Source organism: Paroedura picta, chromosome 1, assembly GCF_049243985.1.
Source record: "Paroedura picta isolate Pp20150507F chromosome 1, Ppicta_v3.0, whole genome shotgun sequence".
NCBI lineage: Eukaryota > Metazoa > Chordata > Lepidosauria > Squamata > Gekkonidae > Paroedura > Paroedura picta.
Window position 1 is genome coordinate 91036904 of NC_135369.1, and position 11868 is coordinate 91048771.

At 40.4% G+C, this 11868-nt stretch overlaps 1 protein-coding gene across 6 annotated transcripts in view; it reads left to right on the forward strand.

Annotated features, from left to right (window-relative positions):
* Nucleotides 1–11222, forward strand: part of PDE10A (phosphodiesterase 10A) — a 318318-nt gene extending 307096 nt beyond the window's left edge. For all 6 annotated transcript variants that reach the window (XM_077347885.1, XM_077347873.1, XM_077347876.1 and 3 more), the window contains one exon: nucleotides 5763–11222. In XM_077347885.1, coding sequence (XP_077204000.1) covers nucleotides 5763–5880 — 118 coding nt within the window. In that variant the 3' untranslated portion in view covers nucleotides 5881–11222. The remainder of the gene's footprint in view (nucleotides 1–5762) is intronic.
* The last annotated feature ends 646 nt before the right edge of the window (nucleotides 11223–11868 follow it).

An 11868-nucleotide genomic window follows, 5' to 3' on the forward strand; every position in this document is an offset into this window, starting at 1 on the left:
TAGTAACCTGTAGGTACTCTTCTTTAGAGCTCTGTCCTTTCCTCCATTTCCTGAACATTTCCCTTTTCTTTCTTAGTTCCTCTTGAAGTTCTCTGTTCATCCAGATAGGCTTCTTAGAGCTCATGCATTGTTTTTGTCTTTCTGGGGTAGTTATTGATTGAGCATGCAATAGCTCTTGTTTGAGTAGCACCCACCCTTCACATGCTCCCTTCCCTTCCAGCATTCTCGTCCATGGTATGACACTCATCATGTCTCTGAGTTTATTAAAGTTTGCCCTACGAAAATCTGGCTACAAGCTTCCTTGTCCCCCCATCTCAAAAGGAATTCTATGAGGACATGGTCACTTCCCCCTAGGGTCCCCACCTCCTTCACCTCATCCACCAACTCTTGCCTGTTGGTCAGTATTAAGTCCAGTGTGGCTAAACCTCTTGTGGGTTCATCTACCATTTGATAAATGAAATTGTCAGCCAGGCAGGTCAGAAAGTTGCACGATTGAGGACGGATAAAATGGATTCCCCAACCTATTTAGCCCTACCTAAAAGAGAGCAACCAGCAGGCCACCAGCCAAAGAAATAAGTGGAGGTGAAGAAGCGCTGCCTCCACCTCCAATGTCCTGCTCTTGGACCTGCCTCCCTCTCCCTTCTTCCGGGGGACGGGAAATGCTTTTTAAAAATTAAGAACAGCCTGGAGCAACTAATAGGCGAACATACGTGCAGGCAATATTAGAAATAACTTTCTCCCAAGTTGTAATACAAAGCATGCCTCTATAAAGTCCCCCCCCCCCAAATCAGGAATGAGATTAATTTTTTAAAGTATCAAAACTCGTGATTCCATAAGCTCAAAAAGCACTATGCATCTTATGATGCAGTGGGTTTTAGCTATGTAGCTATGCTTATTATTGCAGTGTAGCTATGCTTATTATTGCAGTGTTAGGGGGCTGCTGATGTGAAGTGGGGAAATATATATTACAACGAACACTTTGAGCTCACTATATATGGGAGCCAATTCACCTACAGTACAGTCCTATGAAAAGTTAAATCAGATTAAGCACACTGAAATCAGTGAGCTTGGACTCAAGTAACTACACAGAATTACATTTTAAATGTTATTTTAAGGACTGATACAGATGTTCTGTATTCCTCAGAACCTTTAAGAAGCTGCATAGAAGGCAGAATTTCATTGTCAATGTTTTTCATATGATAGCGTTGGACTGAGAGGAGAAAAAGTATGTAGTGGGTTGTTCCTTTCTAGGTATCTTTTACTTGGTTGTGAATCTTATCTACTTCTATTTCTGGAACATTTAGCTATGTTATTTTTTTTCTAAGAGAGGTTTTCTATACTGTGCTATTGTCTGGACCACCTGGTGTTGGGGACTTTCCCAAGCCTCCAGGCCAGAAGCCCAGACTGCCTGATGAACCCCAACTGCCCAGAACCACTGCCCCAGATCTCCACCAGGCCCAGGGGTGATCCTGCAAACCCAGAGTCAGAAAGCCCTGCACCAAGAACGCTGACACGGAGAGAGAGAAGCCCCAGCTGCAGTGGTCCCTGCCGATGCCAAAAGACATGGAGGAATAGACCCAACCTCCCACAGGCAGCCCCAGAGCTGGCAGGAAGCCCAGTTCCTCAACCTGAGCCCTGTACCAGTGCCAGAACTCACCAGGGCAGCCAAACAAGCGACAGAGGACCAGGGCAGTGAGGCAGAGGCGGAACCACAAAGCCCGAGAGCCAGGGCTGGGGAAGCACGAGGCCAATCCCTAGGTCCATGTATGGTAGCTTGGAGAAGGAGGGAGGCAGGGAAGAAGGGATGGGGTGCTGAGCAGAAGGGTGAGGTTGATCCAGGTTAACATGGATAGAGAGGTTGTCGAGAGGCATTTAGCTGCACTGGATGAGTTCAAATCCCCTGGTCCGGATGAAATGCACCCGAGAGTACTCAAAGAACTTTCCAGAGAACTTGCACAGCCCTTGTCCATCATCTTCGGAACCTCTTTAAGGACTGGAGATGTCCCGGAGGACTGGAAAAGAGCAAACGTTATTCCGATCTTCAAAAAAGGGAGGAAGGATGACCCAGGAAACTACAGACCAGTGAGTCTGGCCTCTGTTGTGGGGAAGATAATGGAGCAGATATTAAAGGGAGCGATCTGCAAACATCTGGAGGACAATTTGGTGATCCAAGGAAGTCAGCATGGATTTGTCTCCAACAGGTCCTGCCAGACCAACCTGGTTTCCTTTTTTGACCAAGTAACAGGTTTGCTGGATCGGGGAAATTCGGTTGATGTCATTTACTTGGATTTTAGTAAAGCTTTTGACAAGGTTCCCCATGATGTTCTGATGGATAAGTTGAAGGACTGCAATCTGGATTTTCAGATAGTTAGGTGGATAGGGAATTGGTTAGAGAACCGCACTCAAAGAGTTGTTGTCAATGGTGTTTCATCAGACTGGAGAGAGGTGAGTAGCGGGGTACCTCAGGGCTCAGTGCTCGGCCCAGTACTTTTTAACATATTTATTAATGGTCTAGATGAGGGGGTGGAAGGACTACTCATCAAGTTTGCAGATGACACCAAATTGGGAGGACTGGCAAATACTCCGGAAGATAGAGACAGAGTTCAACGAGATCTGAACACAATGGAAAAATGGGCAAATGAGAACAAGATGCAATTTAATAAAGATAAGTGTAAAGTTCTGCATCTGGGTCAGAAAAATGAAAAGCATGCCTACTGGATGGGGGATACGCTTCTAGGTAGCACTGTGTGTGAACGAGACCTTGGGGTACTTGTGGACTGTAAACTAAACGTGAGCAGGCAGTGTGATGCAGCGGTAAAAAAGGCACATGCCACTTTGGGCTGTATCAACAGGGGCATCACATCAAAATCACAAGATGTCATAGTCCCATTGTATACGGCACTGGTCAGACCACACCTGGAGTACTGTGTGCAGTTCTGTAGGCCTCACTTCAAGAAGGACGTCGATAAAATTGAAAGGGTACAGAGGAGAGCGACGAAGATTATCTGGGACCAAGGGACCAAGCCCTATGAAGATAGGTTGAGGGACTTGGGAATGTTCAGCCTGGAGAAAAGGAGGTTGAGAGGGGACATGATAGCCCTCCTTAAGTATTTGAAAGGTTGTCACTTGGAGGATGGCAGGATGCTGTTTCTGCTGGCTGCAGAGGAGAGGACACACAGTAATGGTTTTAAACTTCAAGTACAACGATATAGGCTAGATATCAGGAAAAAGTTTTTCACAGTCATAGTAGTTCAGCAGTGGAATAGGCTGCCTAGGGAGGTGGTGAGCTCCCCCTCACTGGAAGTCTTCAAGCAAAGGTTGGATACACACTTTTCTTGGATGCTTTAGGATGCTTAGGGCTAATCCTGCGTTGAGCAGGGGGTTGGACTAGATGGCCTGTATGGCCCCTTCCAACTCTATGATTCTATGATTCTATGATGTAACCTCATTTGGAGTTTGGGGGAAGGTGGGGCCAGACAGGAGGGGGAAGGATAAAAGGAATAAAATAGAGCACAAGGGGTGGGTGATAGAAAGCAGAGAGTAACCAAGAGAGAGATATGAGAAAGAGTGCAGGGAAGGAAGGAGATAAGACAAGATGGAGAAAGGAGAGAGACAGAGTGTAGACGCCAAGTGTGGGGAAGGGGAACCGCCATGGCAGAAGGAAGAGCTAGAGTCACGAGACAGTTGTCAAGAGGAGACAGACAGGGTAAGCAGCTCTGAGGAATCCTCAAGTAGCTCAGAGGATAGTGTTAAGGAGCGCCCTGAGCCCCTCCTGCCTTTTTCTTCTATATCTCTCCTCTCCTCAATAAAAGAGATGGACCCACAAGAGAGGGCAACTACAATTGGGCGTGCCAGACTCATCTGTTTGCATAGCATCTGACCCTGCTGCTCAACAGGGGGTGCAGCACTTCCACCCCTCTGAGCCTAGCCAGCAGGGGGCACCCTGGCTGCCTTACAGCTTTTTAAACAGATTGTCCTGTAATATTCAGGCAACCATACTTTCTATCTCAAGGGCTCCTCTCTGGGCGGCTCCCAAAGACTTGTTTGTTGGCTAAATTCCGGTTTGGGAACATGTATTCAGTTGCTTCATAGAACATAGCAAAATGTGTATGTTTCCTAATTGAATGAATTATAAGTCTTGTTGAAAGGAAATGTAGCATAATAAATAGTTTTAAACTTACAGAGGTGGAAAAAATAAAGATGTACTTTTCTGTGGATAGAATCTTGGGGTGCTTTCACATACACCAAATACCACTCTCAATAAATTTTGCAACTGGATTTTACTGAAATGGCTTGAATGTATTATTTAGCATGTGTGAAAGTGCCCCTGGTGTCTAAGAGGTAAGTACAAACCCTACTCAGTCCTTTTAATCCACTTAAAGGTTTTATTTTAGTGTTCTTTCTTCCTAGAAGTGGTTTGTAATTGAAGATGGGTAGCCTGTTGAAAGGACTGCAGCTCCCTGGAAATTTCAGAGCACTAATAATGGCCTTTCTTGCTTACAGTACTTTGAATGATCATCTCAGTAATGATTCTTCCCAAGAGAAAATGGTTTTCCTATAAAACCTGGACATTTTAATGCATATTTTAGTGTAATGTATATTTAATGCATATAGATGGTGTATCTCTAGCAGTCCCCATGCAATTTTAATCTTTAGAGTCATCACTTCATACTGGAACATTATTAGTGACTTTTAAAAAGTGTTTATATTTTTATAGCAATAATTGATCAATTTCTTCAGTAAGTTTATCAGTAGTTTGATATACATCATATTTTATCTGCTCCCTTGTCTGCATCTCTCACCCCTTCCCTAACTCTAGCAGCATCAACCAGGAAAAGCTATGACCCTGTTCTGTAGTGCTACCAGATGGGCTAAGCTAGCTCAGTTGTGTAATGGAGATCTGCAAGCAGTTGCAGGGGAAGCACATGTAGCTTTGTTACCATTGCAGGCTAACCACTCACCACTATTTTCTCTTTCTCCCTGGCAACCCCAGTATCCTCACCTTTCCCTGCTTCCCTTTTGCCTGCACACCCACCAATATACCTTTTATCTGCCATCAAAATCTTCACCTATATTTATTATTTATTTCATTCATACCCACATTTCCACAATGGGGACCCAAACCATATCATATCATACTGCTCTCAATTTTATTCTCTTGACAATCCTTTGAGGTAAGTTAGACTAAGAGTACGTGACTGGACCGAGGTCACCCTATGTGTTTCCACTGCAGTGCAAGGAACTGAACCCAAGTCTATCAAATCCTAGTCTGAAATGTTAACCATTAACCACACTAGCATTCAGGGGGTGGCCATTTTTGAACAGTCATGAGCAGCTAGTTCTGGGTGAAATATGCAAATTATGTGGTATCAAGTGATCAGTGATTGCTGCCGAATTTGGCCCCAAGGTGTCGCTCCTAAAGGCCTTCAGGCTTGGAAAGGGGCATGATGACTGCCTTTGCTGACAGAAACCAAAGCTTGAAGGTTGGCAGTATGGTTGTGGTTGCCTAGCAATGACCACTTTTTCAAAGCTTCATTCTTAAAACTTATATTAATTTGAGGGGATTAAACACACACACACTTTTCTGTAAACCTAGGGCATTTTTCAGGTTTGTAGAGAGTTCATTGTTGTGTTTTTATGTCTCCACACTCTGGATTTAAATATTCACATATTTGATCATGTTAAGAATTAGATGTATTGATACCTCATTCTTAAAAGATAGTGAACATATGTTCAACATTGGCTCCTTTTTGCCTCTCCAGGGAAAATCTCAAACAATGGGAAAAAGTGATGAAAGGAGAAGAAGCTTATGGATGGCTACCAGCCCAGCAAGATGAAACAGAGACAACAGATTCACTTCCAGTGAAGATTGATGACTGATTCCTATTTAAATACTTTGTCATCATTCTCTCCCTTTTTACGCATCTGTACTTGTTTCATTGTCCATAAGATAAAATCTGCAAATGGGAAAATTTTGAATTTCCTTTCTTCACAGATACAGTATGACTTGGGAGAGAGCTTGACAATCCAATGGTTCCAGAATCAACTGTTAAAAAACTAATGTTTGGCTTGTAAATATACAAGACTAGCTTTTCTCATGGGCTACATTGCTGAGGCCTTAATTTAAAATACTTGGATTTGGGAGGGCAAAACTTGAGGTTTGCTTTTAATTTTTATCTTTATAGTAGGGAGTTCTTTTGGTACTTTTACTATGCCATCTGGTATAGTAAACTGGTTTTAATGCCAGTTTCACTAGGGGGAATTCTTGCTATAACGATATTTCCACACTGCTGTTGTAAATGTTTCTGTTTTATCTTTATGTAATCAATTTGAACTCCAGCAGAAACTCTGTGGGGTTGAAACTGTCATTGAGTTTACAGTACTTGAATCTATCGTGCTGCGGACAGGGAATTTAACTTCCAGATAGAAGGCTTCAGAAACAGTCTCATTATCATCTTGGGGGCAACTGAACTATGGTACCTCTTGAACATTTGTTATAATGACTGGCTACTGAACTTGATATCATCATAAGCTATAAAAAGTGTCTGTTTGCACACTGGAAATATAGAATATTTGTCACCAGTGACCCTGAGTAAAAATAACTTTAAATATGCAGGCAGAGATGTGTCAAGCAGTCAAGCCGGTAAGGTATATGTTAGCAAGTATTAGAGATGCCTTCAAATCCTAACTAGTCTACGAAAACAAGACCTTCCAGACAGTCATATTTATTAAAAGTCATATTGTTACCATCACAATAAATGAAATGGCACTTCCTGTCAGCTTTTGTATAGTTCAGCAACGTTCAGTATGTACCATTCTACCCTTCCCAAGAAGCTTCTAAACAACTTGGATGCCCCCCCCCACCCCCCATTCCTTCTGTCGTAGCCTTGTAGGCAGACACTTTCAGCTGTAGAGTTGCCTGCTGAACAAGTAAGCCAATTTGGAAACCAGTGCACTTGAATACTGTGAATGAAAGTCTGTCCTGACTTAGCTCCCAGTTCTGCAGATTATTTTGTTGCATTAAGTATGTGTATACCTCTTTGCAGAACTGGGTTTTAGACATAGTACAAGCATTTATTTAATTTTATACGGTGTAGAACTTAAGCAGTGGGGTGTAATACTAGCCTCACTGACCTCAGTGAACATTCAGCTATTGACTTGAATGGTTATGGAACTCATATGTCTTTTTCTTTGCCCTTCATTTTCTAGCTGTACCTACAAACATTCAAGCATGTAGAGCAGGGGTAGTCAACCTGTGGTCCTCCAGATGTCCATGGACTACAATTCCCATGAGCTCCTGCCATCAAATGCTGGCAGAGGCTCATGGTAATTGTAGTCCATGGGCATTTGGAGTTCCATGGGTTGACTACCCCTGATGTAGAGTATGTAAGAGCTGATGGGGAGCAAAATCATACCAGTTGTATAACCCTGGCTGACATCTAACTGTTGGGTGCTATATTTCATTTGTGGAAGTCTAGCAATTGTTTGCCAGTCTTTACACACATATCCCAATTCTAAGAATAAGGGTCATGTACATTGGACTCTACACATGTATGTCCCATTTCAAGATCATGTCTGACATGTAGAAGAAGAAGAGTTGGGTCTTATATGCCGTTTTTCTCTACCCAAAGGAGACTCAAAGCAGCTTATATTTGCCTTCCCTTTCCTCTCCTCACAACAGACCCCCTGTGAGGTAGGTGAGGCTGAGAGAGCCCTGATATCACTACTCGTTCAGAACAGCTTTATAAGTGCTGTGGCAAGCCCAAGGTCACCGGCTCGCCAGATTAGAAGGCCTCGCTCATGACCACTACACCAAGCTGTGGAGGGTCCTGGAGTTGGCCAAGGACTCCCAGAGAACAGTCATAATCCTGCTCTCTCACAAGACACATACTATTTAGTAATTTGTTTGAAAGGGACATTGGAAACATTGTATTAAGACAGCTTCATCTGTTACTTTTTAGGAATTTACAGTGTAATCCTGAACAGAGTTATATCCTTTTAAGTTCATTGACTTCATTGTGCTTAGAAGAATGTAACTCTGTTTAGGACTGCACTGGCATATGGAAAGGTTTTCCAATACTACCTGAGAAACTATCTGTGAACTGTGAAAATGACTGGTGTACTTAGGTATTTTTTTGACAATGAATTAATATACTGTGATTCTGAAAATGCTATTTTTCCTGAAAAAATTAAATCATTGGTAAGATGCTTAAAAGTACACTTAAAACATTATGAAGGAATATTAGAAACAGACTTCACTATAGTATTTTCCTCCTCTGAAATGCATATCGTACTTTTTATAGGGATACATGCAGAACAACAACTGTATAACATCTAATTATAAATGTAAATGTAAATGTCTTTCCATTCTTCAATATGCTGTAATGTTTGGGGGGGGAAGAAATACTTGATTCTTAGCATATGTGTAAGTTTACATTTGAGCTCTAGCAAATCATTTTAAAGACTTGGGTCTTGAAGAAGTGATATTCTGCCCATTTGTTTTAATCAGCTTTACAGAGTTGAACATTACTGCCCAGATGAACCAAACAGATATTAAGAAAAATAGATATGGACACCTAATATGATCTGACTTGGTTCAGATGGACAGCAAATCCCATGAAGCAACATAGGCTGTTTATTATTGATCTAAATTGTATTTTGTGTACATCTAGAAAAATGACAGTGATGTGCCAGAAACCATTCTGGATGTGTGGCATGATAAAGCTGACAGATATTCAAAGCATGCAGATTTTGAGAATTGGTTCATATTGCAGTAATATATATAACAGATGAGTGTACCCATTCTATCCTATTGATGCTTGTGTGTGGGAACTCATATTGGTGGACTAATTCATGTTCCTGATGTGATTCCCACTTGAATGGACTGTCATGAAAATAGTTTGTAGAGGGATTGCATGAATGGCTGAGTCACACCAGGCCTTCCTTTCAATCAGTAAGGGGGTTTAGGCATCAGACACTGAAAGTATGAACATATTTTGTTTTGGATTTAGATAACTATAATATTCTCTTCACCTTGTCAGTTGAGCATATTTCTTTTTTACAGTGTTAAAAGAATCTCAGAAGGTAGATGGATCATACCTTTAGACATGTAATGTTCTTGGCAGTATTACATAACTGCTCTGTTTTCCATGTTCTTAAATAACCTTCCCAGTTAATGGAATGAGCATGATAGTTCTTTCACGATATTGTCCCAGTGCTTATAGAACATCCCTATTACCAATTGAATGGTTTCTCATAAAAGGTAAGAATTCAGAAACCAATAATTATATCAGAAGTTAAAAGAAGTCACTATTTTAACTGATTCTTGTAATACTTTAAGTTACTTTTTAAAAAGGTATTCATGTGTGGAATACTGGTAATGTGTCAAATAGCAGCTGACAGATATTTTGGTTGCAAATATCATTTGGGATACCTTCAGTATGGCAGCATACAAAAGGAAGAAATTGCAAACAAAGCATGTGCAAGTAAAGCCCTCCATTACAACTTCAGCTATTGGTTAGTTTCTAGTAAAAACAATAAAGGGAATGTTTAAAGCTGTGAAATAGTTTTTAAAATTAAGTCTCTTTACTTACTGCTTCACTCCAGAATATCAGATGCTGTGAGACTTGGAGTAAGTCTTGGGCTCCCAGCATTCCCCCATTCCTACCACAGTTTCTTCTGCATGGGTGAAGTCAGGGAGAAGTCAGACCATGGTAAATTCAGGATCTCTATAGTTCAGGTATTAATTCCAGTCATGGTGTGAGGAAAAGAGGATGGAATTATGTGAGGCTAGGACATCCTGTTAGTCTCCCTATAGTTAAATTTTAAGGGCCAAGGAAGACACAAGCAGGCCTTAAATATGCATACATATTGAATACTAATGTTAAGCATATATTATTTGCCCTATGTTTTTCAATGAAGAATAATTTAGCTTGATGTAGAAATAGAAATGATTTTGCCCATGACACTAGTGTATTAAATTAGACTCCAGATCTGGTCTGTATGGCCCCTTCCAACTCTATGATTCTATGATTCTATGATTGTATCTCAGACTAATTCACTGAAAATTGCACTATTCTAAGACAAATTTTAGAATGGCAGCGATGTTACAAAATGATTCAGTGTTCTACAGACATTCTGTAGTATACTGTCTAGTACTTTTAGAATGGCCAAATATTTTAATTTTAAAATAAGGGAACACAGAAAGCTACAAATTCGCTCAGATGGGCCGTGCAGTGTGGTACCCAATGACACAATAATATATACTCTACATGAATGGCATAAATAGAATTGTTTGTATTATCTGTATAACATTTTTTGTTAACAGATCTGAGTCTTTCCTCAGCCAGTGTTAAAACTACATAGAACATTGGTGGCATTTATTTGCATCAAACTGCAGAAGGCCTATAAGTGCATGTATAGTTATGAGTCTTCTGTAGAAACTTAAAACACTGTGATGCAGTCCCATGCAGTGCACCAGAGAGGATGAGTGCATTTGTTCTGAGTTCAAGAAGTTACTTTCCCCTTAATTGGTATCAGGAACATCAGATGATAATTCTTAAATTCAAGCCTATCAAAGGCACTTCATAGTCGTTTTCTTTTTAAAATGTTCCTTGCTGACCAAAAACTGTGCTCAACTGTATATTTGGGTGTGTCATCTGACATACACTCTAAACATTAGTGATTGGATTGTAGAATAGATCCATGCATGCCCAGGTTCCAATGGGTTGTTCTGGGGAGAAGGCAACAATATCCAATTTACGATATTTGGGAGATGGGATATACGATATACTTAAAAATCCTCTTTGTAAAAAGAAATATGCAAGTGCAATAACTTAAGAGGTCTTAACTTTGCATTTATAAATTATAAATACTGTATATGGTATGTAATTTTTCATGTATTCATTTGCAGTCTTTGTATTTAAAACCCCCAAACCTTTACTATTATGTTTGTACTATATAACATGTAATCATTTATTATGGTCTAGATAAGTTGTAAATAAATTTGCAAAATGAAACAGCCAGAATATATGCATATCTGGGAGTCCTATTGTGAAACCTGTTTCTGCTTCAACAGCTGGCTGTAGTGCAGCAAAGCAATTTCTGTGGATATGTAATTATACATATAAATATATGTATGATACATAAAATATTTAGAAACATTCATAATTTTAATTGTATACATATGTATAAATACACACTTCGATGTGAATATTACTGAATACAGATTTTTTAAATATAATCTCTGTGTTGTTCATTTATGGTATACGGTGGAAAAAGAAAATGAGATGGGAACCACTGGCCATCCCATGTGTGTATAATTCCTTAGAAGGCTGAATTGACAAGACAAACTGGAAAGCACATGACATAGCAACAGATTAGACTGAGGGGTCAGAGCTTGGATTAGAAATCTCCAGAAAGTTTCGTGGGGGTCTGGTTAACTCACCTGGAATGAATAAATAGTAAATAGTTGAATTCCCAATGCTTGGAGAACCTCCTTAATATTCTTACTAACCTGTGAGAGTCACGTCACTCAGCCATGAGATGGAAGCTCTTATGACCTTAAAAAAAAATTATGCCGAGGATCATGGAACCTGAATATACAAAAGCCATGTGGAACAGGAGCTGCAGTGAGGAGAATTGGGTGACATTGAGTGAGAAAATTGGCTGAATCCTGATGGATATGCCTATTCCCAAATGCCAATTTCTTTTGAATTCCATCTATTTTGGCGGCATTAGATCAACAGGATTCATCTCCTGTTACTTGGAATCCAGACATATGATCAAGTAGCTCTTAGCCATAGATCCCTATGACATGAGAAAAATGGTTAATCTTTGGTACTGTTGCAAATTAGCTTCTTAAATCAG